General features: G+C 40.7%; 1 protein-coding gene across 5 annotated transcripts in view; it reads right to left on the bottom strand.

Moving 5' to 3' along the window:
- Positions 1–674: 674 nt before the first annotated feature.
- ACVR1 (activin A receptor type 1) overlaps positions 675–16,321 on the bottom strand; it is a 103,280-nt gene continuing 87,633 nt past the window's right edge. For all 5 annotated transcript variants that reach the window (XM_065561760.1, XM_005296928.5, XM_042860836.2 and 2 more), the window contains 3 exons: positions 14,734–14,931; positions 3,061–3,191; positions 675–1,910 (listed from right to left, as the gene is read on the bottom strand). In XM_065561760.1, the coding sequence (XP_065417832.1) occupies positions 1,776–1,910; positions 3,061–3,191; positions 14,734–14,931 (464 nt within the window). In that variant the 3' untranslated portion in view covers positions 675–1,775. The remainder of the gene's footprint in view (positions 1,911–3,060; positions 3,192–14,733; positions 14,932–16,321) is intronic.

Genomic DNA, 16,321 nt, shown 5'->3' on the forward strand with positions numbered 1-16,321 from the left:
CTTGGGCCATAATGCACAATCACCCAGCTCAGAAGATGTGGAGGAACCCAGACATAGGAGAACCACAGCACCAGGCAAGTGTGGACTTTGCACAGGTTCCCAGAGGTCCTTATTGGGAATCAACAGCACCTATGCACCACCGAGTGCGGTTTCTGGGGGTTCTTTGAGGCAAGTCTCAAGGAGCCTCTGGTCGTCTGCCATCTCCCTCCCAAAGATGTTGCTTTTCAGTAAACACACAGAACTGAACTATCTCCCCAAACCATTTAGTAAATATGAAATGATTGTGCACCAGGCATCTATAACTCTTCAGTTTGAGTGATATAGAATATTCAACAGTTACTACTTACATCTCTATTTATCTTGTAGTAACAACTAATAAGCATGGCTTCTTTTTGTATAGCATCTTTGAGCCTACAGATTGAAATGGAGCACATATACAGGGTTCCCTTCACCAGGCACTGAAATTCAGCCATCTCTGTTGGGTGAAACGTGGCAACTAGTTAACTGTATAGGTTCAGTACTGACTCAAAAGGGAAGAATGCCAACATATGCCTCAGCACCTACATGTCCCATCCAAGTATTGACATGGACCTGCTCACTTAAGCTTGCAAGATCACTGAAAGATACCAGAAACTGGAAACTAGTTACTAATAGGCATTAACTAAAAACACTCATTTGACTTGAAAACATTCTATTTAATTTATACAAATAACTACTAAATAGAAAAAGTAGATTAAAAACAAAATAGTGTTTTCTGGCAGAGTTTAAATGCACATTATGTAGAGCTTAGAAGAAAAAAAAATGCATTTTCCAACAGCATTCATGACTTAAAAATCTACTGAAGTCCTACATTGCTTTCATGTTCTAGATCAGTAAGACACTAGATGCGGTGTTGTGTGGGTAGTGGCTAAATATATGTTCCGCATTTGAACTGAACTCATGTTACAGACCACACCTACAAAAGTGAAGCATTTAAAATGTGACTAACACGTTGTAATATGATAATACAGAAAGCAATTTCTGTTTCAGATTATATTGTGTTACAAAAACGTCTGTGTAAGAAATAATGAAAGAGGCCACATAAAAATAAGCTTTAACTTTATGCACTTATTCAGTTTTTTAAAACTGGCAAGTGCATTAGTAATAAATAATTTGCAAGTTTTGTATAAATGAGAAATTCCTAATGTTCAGCATTATTGTAAACATCAGTACACATGTAAAATGCACTAAAATCTGACAGGTACATTTTCAATTTATCAAATCGATTTCCTATTGTTCAGACACAGATCAATGGGGTACATAGCCAATCATTTTTGGCAAGTCACGTCTTTAAAATTAACAGTAACAGTGCAAGTAAGGAATGCAAAGAATTCCTAGTGCAATAAAGAGGAGAAGCACAGGCAATATTGCTGATTAAAATTTACCACTTCCATGTGTTTGTCCTGGGAGTGACTAGGAGACTCTCTATAAAAAGCTATTCAAAGCCATTGTTTAATGCCCTGATCTTGTTTTAGGATTTCTGTGTCTTCCTTCAGGCCACTATCTTTGCAACAGTACATCCAGCATAAGTCTTTATAGTTTGACCCTTTGTGAAATGCCCACGACAGTCACTGAGCAGGGTTCAGGGTTCGTATGGTTCCATTGTTTCCCAAACGAATGGCTAGATAAGAACGTCTGCCTCTAAGAAGCCATTCGGGACCAGTTCTAGAACTAGTCAGGCCAGAATATTTCTGAACTGGACAAAAGACTTCCATCTTGACAGCACCACAAGAACATCAACAGTCAGCTTTCAGTTTATCTAAGGAATTATCAATTTTGGTCAAAGTCTTTTTGATACGCAGGGCTGTTAGTCTTGCCGATGGATTGTGATACCAGCATTCTTTCATCAGCTTGGCAAGAGAGGTTAGTGTCTGGGAAGAGAAAAAAAAAAAATAGACAGTTGTATATAAGCACACAGATTACAAGCTCACTGAAGTTTCATTAGCCTTACTGCCTTGTTAATACTCAAATCTTTACAAAAATCTACAACTTGGTTTACAGCTACCAAAAATGATTTCATCCCTTCAAAGTTCTGCAGGATTTTTTTGTTGTGTTTTGGTTAGTTTGTTGAATAAATGGAAATAGTATTTAAAGAGGATGGGGTCAAGAAGATGCCCTGCCCAGTGCAATTAAAAAAGGTATGGTCAGATAAAAATTATATTTGAATGTTTAAAAAGAACACAGTTTTACTAAATAGTATTACTAAATCTGTAAATAATGCAACAAAAAGTAAGTTTTCTATAAAAAACATAAAAAGCACTGGAAAATACATGTATTTTCCATTTGTAATTTTAAAATATCTAAGGCAGTTTGTATATCTGGGAAACAGAGCTGTCTAACGTGGCAGGACAGTTCAAGTAATATATAGCTGAAGTTTATTTTATTTGTCCATGACTAACAAATGTGACTCAAATATACATAAAACACTGCAGAGATTAAACCATAATTCCATATCTTCAGAAACAGACAAACCAGTTACTCAAGTGCTGACAGGATATTCGAGGGCACAATTACATTGATTTTTGGTGAAGAAAAAAGATTTTTACTCTTACTACTTTAATCTTATGTTTTAAAAATATTTCTTGATATGGGCCCTTATAATGGGGGAAGAGGAGAAAAGTCAATTTTGACATAATCTGCATATTTATGACCCTCATGTCCTTACATAGGTTACTTCAACACCAACATGATTTTCTACTGAAGAGCAAGAATAAGATGCGCCACAGTGGGTGTGGCCATTTAAAAAACAGTCTGGATTTATATCACAGAGATTAGATTTGTTTCAATTAACCTGGTGAGAACTTGTTCGCTGTGGTTTTTCCCTTAACATACAGTCAGGTATCAGCACACATTTGGCAATCTATCTTTGCAAGCAATTATCTTAGCAATAAACAACAGAGACTATTTCAACTAAAAGAAGATATTAACAGCTGAAAACAGCTTACACCAAAAGATTATTGCAAAAGGCACAAATGGTATGAGCTGACATTTCAAGTCATGACCTCCCGTTTGCACACTTACTGGGTCTGAGAACCATCTGTTGGGAATGTTTGGCCTTTGCTGATCCACACAGACCACTTTTCTCATATCTTCAAAACTAGGGTCATTTGGAACCACATCATAGAATGGAGGTTTATAGTCTTCTACAATACCTAAAAGAGATGAAGATTACATTATTGTGCTGCTGGCTTTTAGTGACTTCATAGATTCATCGATTCTAGGACTGGAAGGGACCTCGAGAGGTCATCGAGTCCAGTCCCCTGCCCTCATGGCAGGACCAAATACTGTCTAGACCATCAGTAAGATGTTTCTGCACTGAGGCTGTGGTTATATGATTTAACAACCATACTATTACTAATTCTTATCAGACACACAGGTTTACATCTTCAATATGTTAATCCATATGTATGACACTTATGAGGTAGGCAAGCATCAGACCAATTTTGCAAGTGGAGAAACTGGGGCACAGAGAAATTCCTCAAAACCACACAGTGAATCAGTGACAGAGCTAGGATTAGAACTCAAAGTTCCTTGCAAAAAAAAAAAAAAAAAAAGGGAACACGCTTAGTTGGCTAAACCATGCTGCTTCCCAAATTAATAAAGGTACAGAGAATCTATTAGATTCATAAATTTATGGCAGGTAGCTGGCTGGTGAAAGACATTAGCTAGCCATGAGGAAACCTAGCATCTCACATTTTAAAGGCTATGTCGAACAAAAAGCAGTAATTTATTCCAGACAAGCAACCTCCCCACCCCCCCAAAGTAAATTCAGTGCTAAACTATATTACTAATAAAGGGTACTAGTTTTGCCTGTGCATTTCCTTCCTTGACATATTTAACTCAGAGATTGCAACTGTTAATGCAAGTGTAAATTATCAAAAAGGCTTTTAAACTCCTCTTATGCCCTTGGGAATTCATTAACTCCTTGACATGAACTGACTCTGAAGAGAAATGGGGATTTTTGTTAGCAAAATGCTAACAGTAAACGTCCCCAGTCTGTATGCTGGCTTTGACTGGTTGACCATAAATATCTGTTTTTCATGACTCATGGAGGAAGATGAGAAGCACTTAAGTCTCTATATGCTCTCACACTGACACCTCAAAATGAAGATCGTTCTCTTTCTTAAAGACATACTGTAAAGCAGGTGTCATATGATACCAGAAGGCTAAGTGAGTGGGGAGCACCAAAAGCGTAAGTTATGTTTCAAAATTTTAGAAGCCCCAAGATTTGCTTGACAGTGCTTAAATAAATCTCTGAACTCAGGCACATGCTGCACATGCGTACCCACAGTGGACTATGCACAGGGTGTCGAAAAAGAATCAGAACTGCCAAAAACCATGAAAGAGAAGGTAGGGGAGGTAACGTTTTTTTATTGGACCACTTGGTTAGTTACAGAGCAACGAGACACTTGCAATTAGCCCCTGCCAGCCAACTTGTGCTCGCAGAGCCAGAGTCAGCTGGCACAGGCCAGCTGCAGGTTTTTCATTGCAGTGTAGACAGACCCATAGACAAGATACAGAGCTGTTCTTCAGATCTGGAAAAAAATCAGAATGTCACAGCTAGATACAAGGTGGAACAGTTGCTTGTTAAGCGTAAGGATTTAACACCTGTTGCAAGAAACTATGCAAAAATGAAGTGGACAAGCTCTGAAAAGATAAAGAAGCCCACTATCTGATATAGTGGGCTTTAAAACAAATACAGAGAGTGCTCGGACACAACAGCACAAGGAGAATGACCGAGGCAGATATAAGGGTTTCAGCTGATGTAGACAGAAGAAGAGTAATAGAAAACAACTAGCTTTAAAAAAAGGACTAAAACAGCTTGGCATAGACTGGAATAGCTAGAGAACCAAAGCAGGAAGCACAGAATACCATTGAGATCTTGTGTGACAAGGTATGGAAAACAAGGAAAAGTTCAACGGGCTTTGATACAGAAAATCCTGAAACCACTTTATATATTGAAGCAACTGCAACTTTCAACTCTCCCACTTAGTCACTGCAATCATCTTATTTTTCGATTAGGGATGTAAAACATCAACTGTTAAAAAAAAATTTGAATCATTTAAACGGTGAACTTTTAAAATGGGATTTACATCCCTATTTTGGATGTGCTAATAAAATATCATCAGGATTCCTGCCCCCCCATGATCAGAAATGACAGACAGTTCATTGTGCCTCAAGCTCTCTCAGCTTTTTCCAGATCTCCACCTTCGAGCCCCTCTCCCATGGAGCTGGGATCTAGATATGACCAATGTCATGGCTAACAATATGGATTAGACAGAGTGATTGCAAGTCCAAACACCCATTGTGTTATAACCCCCTGATTGAGAACCCCTGCTTTGGAAGACTAAGGCCTTTCTATAATAAAAAGTTGCATTGCCTTTAACTACACCAGTACAGTTAACGAGGCAGTGTCCTGTCCAGTATGGACACAGTAATACCTGTATAGAAGTGTTTATACCGGTATAGCTTAGGCCTGGTCTACACTAAGAATTTACAAGTTGGTGTAGCCACATGTCTCAGGGGTGTGACAAATCCACTTCTGAGAGGTGAGAGCTAGGTAAATGGAAGAATTTTCCTATCAGCTTTGTACTAGTTATACTGGGCCTTAGGTTGGTCTAGCTATCGCCTCTCAGTGAGGTGGATTACGTACGCCAACAAGAGAATCCCTCCTGTGGGCATAGTTAGACCTCTACACTGAAGCACTACAGTGGCTGCTGTCGCATTTTAAGTGTAGACAAGCCCTGTATTCTCAATTCAGGAAGGGCTTTTACCAGAATAGCTATTTCAGTTACAAAAAACCCAAACAAAACGAAGACTTCATCTCCATCTGAAAGCTATACCAGAAATCTTAAGTGTCAATCAGGCCGAAAAAGGACATACAAGCAAGAAGAGTATTCATTTGGAATGGTAAAATTACTCAAATATACCAGGATGTAATGAAGGATTCAGCTACAAGAATGAAGGAGCATTTAAAGTTAAGACTGATTTACATAGGGAAAAATCTGATACAGTGGTATCATTCAGCCAGGCACGTTGAATTGTCACCACTAGAAGATACAGAAGTTTGGGGATCTTGTAGGAGTAAAACAGATTCCAGTAGAGTGTTCAAATGTATTTCCTATTTGGGAGAGATGTCTCAACATTTAGTTTTCTGTTTGGTTTACTTAATAAGCCACTCTGATAGATTCCTTCAATTTTACGTGAGTAAAATCTTTTTTATCCCTCTTTAAATAAGCTACTTTACAACATGATTAAATTTAAAATTAATGGAGATATCCCATCTCCTAGAACTGGAAGGGACCTTGAAAGGTCATCGAGTCCAGCCCCCTGCCTTCACTAGCAGGACCAAGTACTGATTTTGCCCCAGATCCCCAAGTAGCCCCCTCAAGGATTGAACTCACAACCCTGGGTTTAGCAGGCCAATGCTCAAACCACTGAGCTATCCCTGCCCCCCAATGTAACTTATTACTGAACTATAGATAAATGTGTAAGATACAACAGATGGCAGAGATGGAAAAGGAAGAAAAAGCCTATTTTAACTCAACTTAATTGCAAAATTAGCTTTGATAAGCATACAGAAGTGCAGATTCCATTATATGCAATGTAAAGTAATATTAACCTACATTTTCAGAAGTTATTAAGTGATTTGGGGCACTTCACACAGTCACCCTGAGAAGGATCTGATTTTCAGAAGTGCTGAGCAACATCTTATTTATTTTATTTATTTAAAAGCACAATGTTTATTTTCTCCCCCATTCTGCACATCCTCTAGTCTGTTGCTCCAGAACAAGGCTTGGTCTAGAGTAGTCCGTGGAGACATCCTCTCAAGAGTCCCTCTTTCTGTACTTCAAATGTTGACAGGTGTGAAGTGTAAAACTAGCATTTCATTAGAGTTAAAATGCAAAACTTCTCCCTCTTGTTCAACATCTGAATGCAGAAATGCCAATCTAAGGCACACATTAGGGTCTACCTTTTGGGGGAAAAAAGGGAGGAGAATTGAATCTATATTTGAAGTTTGATCTAAATTTCAGCTTAATTTCCAAACCTCATTAGGATGTTAATAGAATCTTTCCTTTATCACCACAAACATAGCATGGATTTATTTTAAGTTACTATTTTCATTTGGTCTGGTATATATTGTTGAGTATAATAAATGGCCTAATTACTTTTAACCATCATAGTTGACTATATTAGATCTATAAGGAACCAGATCTGGCCTTTATTCTAACAGTTAAGTCAAAAATATTTTAAACAACCATGCCAAACTTTATGGATCCTATGGGATCACTGTTGGCTCCACAACAACTGTGAGATTATGTCAGCAAGCCACCGTAACCTCTAGTCTGCATTATCGTAACAGAGCTGTCACTATGAACTATGATATCCCTCTCTTCCTCACTTGCAAGAGAAGAAAACAAGCCTCTTAAATCAAAAAGAACAACCCTAAGCCCATGCCAGTTACCAAACAGTTTAAGGATCCCTTTCATAACTTAGAAAATACTTCAATGCTCCCATATAGAAGCCAGCTTTTCAATAAATTGAATTAATGATGAGCTTGCATCCAAGATGGTATTTTTCACCCGATTACTCATTTCTTCATGTATACAACGACTGTATGAAATACAATGCAATTAATTAGTTAACAGGCAGACCTCTGTATAAAAATATGAGGCAAAGCCGCCTGGATTGTGAAAATGGGTATGTAGTCTAAATTCTCTTTCAGTTACAGTATGTCATGATTAGCATTAATGCTCAACAAGAGGATAGTATTAGAAATCAGTGAGATTGGGACTCCACCTCTTATTGCTATTACTTCTCAAACAGACGGTGGAGTCTTGGACAAACACCTGTCAGGAATGATCTAGATCAGGGATCAGCAACCTTTGGCACGCGGCCCACCAGGTAAGCCCCCTGACAGGCCGGGGTGGTTTGTTTACCTGCCGCTTCCGCAGGTTCGGCCGCTCGCAGCTTCCACTGGCCGCGGTTTGCCAGTCCAGGCCAATGGGGGCTGCGGAAAGCGGCAGCCAGGGATGTACTGGCCGCCGCTTCCCGCAGCCCCCATTGGTTGGAGCGGCAGACTGCGGCCAGTGGGAGCTGCGAGCGGCCGAACCTGCGGACGCGGCAGGTAAACAAACCACGCCGGCCTGCCAGGAGGCTTACCCTGGTGAGTCATGTGCCAAAGGTCTAAATAATACTAGTCTAGATAATACTTAGTCCTGCCATCAGTGCAGGAGACTGAACCAGATGATCTCTCAAGGTCCCTTCCAGTCGTATGATTCTATGAAATACAAGGTAAAGATTACTGAGATACTGTAAATTAACTAGGGAAATCTATTCAAAAGCAAGAGAATGATTCTGCAGTGAGCTAGTGAGGCTGTATTAGGCATAGAGTGCAGTACTGATCACCAGGCTTAAAAAAGAAATAATCAGTTATTAGAAGATGATATCTTGCAGTGTACACGCCTCACAAGGCCACACCAGCACTTTAAGTTGAGGGGCAGGAGGGAAATCTGTTAATGTTGTGTCCTTCCTTAAACTAATCAACAACTGAAAGGGGGAAATGTTAGAAAATATTGCGTCACCAAAACCGTCATTAGCAGATAGAATAACCTACTCAGTATTACAGGCGCTGATAGTCTTTATGAATTAAAAGACTAGACTAGATCAACAGTTACAGAATAGGATACAAGATTTGCCATACTGATCAGAACATTAAGACCAGCATCCTGCCAATACAAGTTCATAGCATACACAATTGTAAATTGCTTCCTGCCATCTATGACACATCCTGACACAAGAGCAGATTAGCTCTACCTTAACACTTGGCATTACACATGCCATCAGTCATTAAACCAGGAGCATGACTATACGCTAAGTAGGGGATGGGATTCATAGCTCTAGGAGATGCACTGCCACAGCTACGTTTGAGTGTAAGCTGCAGGATGGGCCAGCCACCATGTATGTGCCCATCTGAGACCCTAGCCATGGACTCAAGATGGCTCGCTCATCTTGACGCTCGCACCTCCAGCGTTGTACTATATTTTTAGAGCGCTAGCTCAATGAGAGCTAGCGCAAGTATGTCTCCTTGAACCAGGAATCATGTTTCCAGCTTGAAGTGTAGACATACCCTATGTAAGCTCTTTTACCGATCCAGCGACATCATTTGACTGACCACCTGACAGCGATTTCCATGGTAACTATGAGATATGAATAAAAGTTTTCTCCTTGATGTTTAACATTTAAAACATAAAAATGAGAGGAATTACTTATAGTCCTGCAAATAGGAGCTAATAGAATATAGACAAACATTCTACTAAGATGGGATGTAATATTGTACACTCAATAGCGAGTAGTAATTTTTCAAATTTAAACACTTAAAATATCTAATATGACACTAAGGTCTATCAATCTACAAACTATCAACGTGACCTATTAAGCCAGGTTAGAATTAAGATGGCAAGGAAGAGTTCAGATAAACTTCTAAGTGGAGGTTGCTTACTAGAACTGGAGGTTCTTTGAGATGTGTGGGCCCTATATGTATTCCATACGCGAGTACACATGTGCCCCACGCATCTGAGTCCAGCGATTTAACAGCAGTATCCACTACTCACACACATGCAGTAGATCGCCTCATGCTCCCAAGCAAGCGTATAAGCAGTGCAGGTCAATACCCTCTCAATTCCTCTTCTTACCGCGAATCCAATCACATCTACAGTTCTCAGAGGGGACGGAGGGTGGGTAGTGGAATACAGATAGGGACCACACATTTTGAAGGAGCTCCATTTACAGTAAGTAACCTCCATTTTTTCAAGTGCTGGTCCCTATGTGAATTCCACACATAGGAGATTGACAAGCAAGTATCAGATTGGAGGTAGGTGTGAGGAAGCCACCAACGAAGATTCATACAGCACCACAGATCCCACTGCTACACCTGCAGCAGAGGCTTGGACAGGCACATAGTGTCTAAGCAAACATGTATTCCACTCCAGGTGGCTGCTCTGCATAGGGACCTCTTTCAGGGATGCCACCTGGTGGCAGCCTGCACTCTCGCAGAGTGGCTTGTTATACCACCAGGAGGCAGGATGCAAGCTAGTCCGTAGCATTCTATAATTCAGCCAGAAACCCACTTAGAAATCCTCTGAGAGGATATAGCCTGACCATGGGATCTCTCTACTATTGTGTCAAAGAGTCTTGGAGACTGTCTGATGGTCTTAGTTCTTTGCAAGTAAAAAGCCAGTGCACACTTGATGTGGAAGGAGCGAAAGTCTCTTCTCTTCAGAAACATGGGGGTTTCAGAAACAGGACAGTTAAGTGAATACATTGGCTAAGGTAGAATTCTGCAACAACCCTGGGTAGAAATATAGCCACTCTTTGTAGTAAGTCCTGTTATTGCTTATGGTTGTCCGGAGAAGGCAGGAGGGGGGGGGAGGGGAATGGGGAAGAGGAAACAGTACCTGTGGTTCTGGTTCAGCATCTTCCTCCATCTCACACACCGACGGAACTGGTTGATGGTGCAATGAGGAAGAGTGGAAAGACTCCTAGGTGGGTGCTGGACATCTGGTATAGGAATCCCATAGTCCCCAACAGGGCCAGAAAGAGGGGCCACTGTTTGAAGGGGACCCCATGGCATGGGGAACTATTGGTCCCCAGAGAGGCAGTGCTCATAAGGGTAGCAACCATAAGTCCTCGATCGCCTGTCCAGGCTTGGGTCTCTGTGACAACGAACAAGGGACCAGCTCATCAGATTTGTACAAATCTGGAAACTGCTCCTTCTGTAATGTCAGAGCCATCAGTACTGTGGTAATCCTGCCTGACAGCTGTAAGAAAGACGGCTCCTGGGACAACAAAGCAATATAGTCTTCTGGTATAGTAATGTCCCTCAAGAGGGTCGGGCTAGAGAAGAAGGGAGACTGCGGGTGGTGGAGGACGATATCCTCTGGTGCCATATAGTTCTCTGTGCACCCCGTGTGCAGGGTGTTCTGATAGTTGGCACCAATGGAACCAGTACACCCCCAGTCGTGGGGTGTTCTTCAGGCGCCTGTGTCACTATCACAGAGTCCAAAGCTACACTTGTGGAAGGAACTCGAGGACAATGGTCCTTGTGCTTCAGAACTGGAATCACCAATGGAACAGGAAAATTCTTCTCCCTATGCATCTTATCCTCCACCCTGATAGTTTTTTGGCAGAATCAGTCCTTCGGGTCTGTGTGCCAAGGGCTTGCCCAACCTCAATGGGCTCAGGGAAGTAGTGTCACTTACAGACAGTCCTCAACCGTGATCTGCCCTTGTGCCCATGAAAGTGTCCCTTACTCTTATGAGAAGCCCTGGAGAGTGTCTTTGGGCTTAGAAACTGAGTGCTCCACTCCTAAGCACATGCACACTAACCTAATGAACAACTATTTACAATCTTATTTACAAGTTTTCTGAAAGGGAGGACACTGGATTCCAACTCAGACCATGTAGCAGTAATAAGGAACTGAGCGGGTGTTGACGCACACTGCTTATTATATGCTCAACTCGGGAGCACAAAGATCTAATGCACATGTAAGGGGGACAAAGGACGTTGCTTGTTAAAGTCTCCAGACTCAGGAGTATGGTGTGCATGCGTACCCACATGTGTAATGCACGGAGGGACAAAAAATGGAAGAACTACAAACTTCACAGCTAGCTAAAAAAAGTTCCATAACTATAAATGTCTTAATTGAAAACTGGTATGAAAAGTTTCATTGTGCGGACGGCTTTGTTGAGAAAAAAATATTGTGCAATGTGAAGATATACAGGCACCCCATTAACTACCACCAGTCCTGTTAACCATAGCTATGAATGGCATCAGTCAGTTATACTGAAACACACATTTTGTTCTCATCTCAGTTTCCCTTGTGGTCTTGGGTTGGGTTACCTATTACACAGTTGGTTAAACCACCACCCACCCAACAGAACTCTCACTAGGACAATCAGTAATTAGGTTTCCATTTCACAGTGCTCAGTGTTTAGAAAGAAAAATATGCAATTTCAGATAAAGTTCAGAATCTAAATCTCAGCATGACAAGCTCATTGTTACAGATCAAATCTCAAGGCACTCAAGTGACAAACTGCAACCCCGAGGTTTCCAAGTATTGAGAAATAGTCCCTCAATCTTTTTGACTCCCTTTTTAAAAAGTTCACCAATAAAATATTAAAAACATTGATGCTAATTTTATATCCACACAGAATTTGTGCACAACAATTTCTTTAGTGACATTTTTTCCCACTTCTCTATTTAACTATCCCTTGTAGCTACCTCAACTCATCTTACTGGAGAGGACACATACCTTACTTCTAGGGCAGTGGTTCTCAACCTATTTACCTCTGTGGGCTGCACATGCAGCTCTCTTATGTGGGCTGCACCCACACACTAGATATTCTACCTGTATGGCCCTGAGGATGTCACATGGGCGGTAGCTGTGTGCTGATTGGGCCACAAACAGCCCAAGGGAGCGAGCTGAGAACCACTGTTCTAAGGCCACAACCACATCGCTTCATGGTTCAAAAGCCAGCTGTTGACACACCAAAGTGATCCTTGTAACTCTGATGTTCTACTGTATAGAGCAAACACCTCAGGAATGGAGGTTTTTCCTAACTCTGAACAAAACATTATAGTTCTTTCAAAAGTTTACAACTATTGCCTAATATAGCTTTGAAAACTTTATTATGAAGAAAAATGCTGCTTTCCCTCTATTTTAGTAGTTACATTTAACACTGTACTGCACTGTACTGGGTTTTTTGTTTTTTAGTCTTTGCTGCTGCCTGATTGTGTTCTTCTGGTTCCAAATGGGGTGTGTGGTTGACTGGTCAGTTTGTAACTCTGGTGTTTGTAATTGAGTTTCTCCCAGTGTCTCAATGAGAAGATGGTCCATATTCAGACAGCAGTGATAGCGTGATTCCTCTAGTGGGAGCAACAAGATTCCAGCGGACTTCCACGGGAGCAGGATCTGTTTGTATTTGGCTCTTAGATGTTACGTGGAATTGTTTGCCACAGAGACACCCAACTAGCTCATCTTGTTTTCTGATCTCAAAAGAGAATCCATTTTAGAATTCTCTTTTAAAGAAATTACTCAAGTTCCAGAATGCAAATTTTATGGAAGTTACTGCCTTCCTGGAGACTGTGTTGAGCATCATCTTGGACGGGGGAGCAATGCTTTGCGGGCGGGCGGAGGGCAGGGGGGAAAAAAATCACTGTCTACTTTATAGTTAGGATGGCCACTGCTATTCAGGAGTTGCTGTGAAATGCAGCCTACTTATTATAATACACGACCAGCTTTTCTGCTTTGAACACTACTGCACCTGCTGACCTCCTCCCCAGGGTCCAAGTCTACTCCCTCTGGGCAAGTCTTCACTAGGACAAAAAAAGTGTGCTCTTATTTTGAATACATATGGTAAAATCCAAGTAGAGGCAAGGTAATTTGTAGTTTTCATATGTGTTAGCAGGTTGAGACAGATTATAGGGGAGTTTAGTGTTTACCTTGACCTGCCAACAGGTATGAAAACTACCCGGTACCTCATCTTCACTGGGATTTTACCTCATGTTAAAATGTGTGACTAACGTATGGTAAGAACACAACTTTTTTTTCTAGTTAAGGTAAGGCCTCAGATCAAGAGACTTCCCTAGGAAAATGATCAGGCCCAAAGCAAACCAATACATACTTATTTCAATAAACAGATTGGAGGCTTTTATCAAAGTTAAACAGATCATAGCCAAGAACCTTACTACATAATATCCCCACTATTTTCCCTATGTGGATTTTGAATGCTTTCTTAAAATGTCAAGCTTCTCTCAATCTATAGAGAAGTTTCTTCCACAAGCCACTGGTGCTAATTCAGCAGGATACTTAGGCACATGCAAAGTTTAAGCATATGAGTAGTCCTAATCACTTATCTGGCTTGAGGGTTACCACCCCACACGGTGCTCCAAAGGGCTTCCAGTCCCTTCTGACTGGAGGAACAAGACCAGGTTCGGTATTTGTACTTCAGACTCCTGCAGTATATCCCATCCCTTTTGGTCACAGAAACTAGGTATGGTGTTTTCCACTAAAGAATCCTCGAGACAGCTATCTAGAATAGGATTCCCCCTACCAATGCACTATTGCTCACTGCTGAAGAGAAGAATTTCACTAGGAATTTTGTATTTTGAACAGGTATTTCTTTAAGAGTGCAATGTGTTTAGCTTGATATACAGTAAGCATACCCCAGAACACACATCACTTCCCTTCTCTATATTGTCCTTTGGGTTTTCTAGAAGCTCTCACTTAAATACCTCAAGGAAATAAACACGTTTGAATGGGCTCCAGAATGGGGAGCAGAGTAGAATTATCCTCTCAGGACATCAGAACCCCTCTCAGCATTAAAATTTCAGTATAATAATTAAAATCATCTTCAATTTGGAATTCAACAATGGCTGCTTTTCATCATATCCCATCCAAAGTTGGCAAAAGCACTTTGCACATCAGATACGAGACGAGACAACACAAGTCCTTCAAAGTGGGTGAGAGTTCAGCCTCAGCATCTGGAATACAAACACTTCAGAGGTACAGTATTTTCACGTTGCCCACTTAGTTCAACAGCAAAGTGTGCAGTAGAACGGCAGATGCTTTCACCTTGCCTCTCTTGAAAAAGCAGAGGTCTGAGTCCTAAAAAGAAATCCTCAAATACTCACCATTGCTAACCATGCGTCTAGCTACTTCCCAGAGGACTAGTCCAAAAGCCCAGATGTCAACCCTTTTATAAGAGTCAAAACAGTCCACTTGAATGGTTTCATCTAAGACTTCAGGCGCCATGTAGCGCTTGGTACCCACACGGGGGTTGTTCCCCACATCCAACTGATTAGTGCTTTGGGAATGCATAACTGCAAGACCTGAAACAAAGAAAGAGTTGCTGTTAAATCATTTTTTAAACTCTAGTAGCACATGCAGTAGAGACTTGAACTGCATACAAAAGTTGGTACACATTCCAAGGACACAGAGGTTTCTTGAAAACAAGCAATAGACAGGGTTCAATTGTCCAAAGAGCAGCTGTGTCAGCTCCAAACTAGCTACCAAATATCAAAAACAGCTAGTTTGGCCATAGACTTAGACCAACTATCTCTTACAAGATTACTATTAAACATGCGTATTGCACTGTTATAAAATTTTATCATTCCAGGGATTAAGTGTTTGGCAGCCACTGGATGTCACCATTACTCTCTACACCAGAAGGCCAGGAATCTTATTTAAAAAGAAAACAATTCTACCCTGAGTCCAAATGTATTTATGGAACTTTTGGGTAGGCAGACACGTACAAACTGTGGGGGAAAGAACTTTCTTTGCAGAGAGAGGAAAAGATACTCCAGTCTACCTATTGGTCATGGAGTAAAAAATAAAGCTGAAAAACAGCAACACAGATGTAGGTCAGAAAGTAAACATCGTCAAAGGGGCCTGAGATGAGTCAACTAAAACCACTCAACTTGGTTTATGCTGATCTCCAAACATTTAAGTAAAGAACATTATGTGAAAGACTAAATTATAGTAAATTTGGAAACCCACAAAGAACCCATTTTACCATGGTAAACAGGCAGTCACTCCAAAGTAAACAATGACAGGTGCAGAACAGTGCTAAGCAATAAAACAGAACACAGACTCTTCCTGACTCCCTTACCGAATTCTGCAAGAGCAACATCTACTTAAATTTAACACAAGCTTATTTAAGACAACTTGATAACACTAACTGCAGACCCATGGAAGATTAAGACACAGGATTACAGTATTCCCAAATATTCCTTTAAAACACGGTCTCTTTTCCACAGTAACAAGGATTTGAAAAAAAAAACATTTTTTCTGCCATTTAAGTGCACTTAAGTGCACAATTTGGAGTTGCTACAAGAATTTGCACAGAACCAGAAATGTGCCATCTGCTAACCCCTTCATTGCTAAGGAAGATAATATACTAAGTCTGCCCATCAGCTAAAGGAACCTCCAGTCCTTAATAAGTATAAATTCCCTCTTTCAGATAGGGAAAGTAAATTTTACAGAGCAATTTTCCTGGCAAACTTTGAACACATCAGTACTTTGGGGGATTTTGCTGATATGATCATAACACTATTCAAATTGGACAAAATCCAGGTTTCTCTTGTAGAAGATTCAGTAGAATGACAGGTCAAGGGCTTAACGAGACTCAAGTTAGTGTTTTTCTACACTACAAAATGAGAAAGTGTTGCAACCAGATCCTCAATATGATGGTGTCTGTACTGTAGGTGGTATTTAGAGACC

Source organism: Chrysemys picta, chromosome 11 (assembly GCF_011386835.1).
Source record: "Chrysemys picta bellii isolate R12L10 chromosome 11, ASM1138683v2, whole genome shotgun sequence".
In the NCBI taxonomy this organism is placed as follows: Eukaryota; Metazoa; Chordata; order Testudines; family Emydidae; genus Chrysemys; species Chrysemys picta.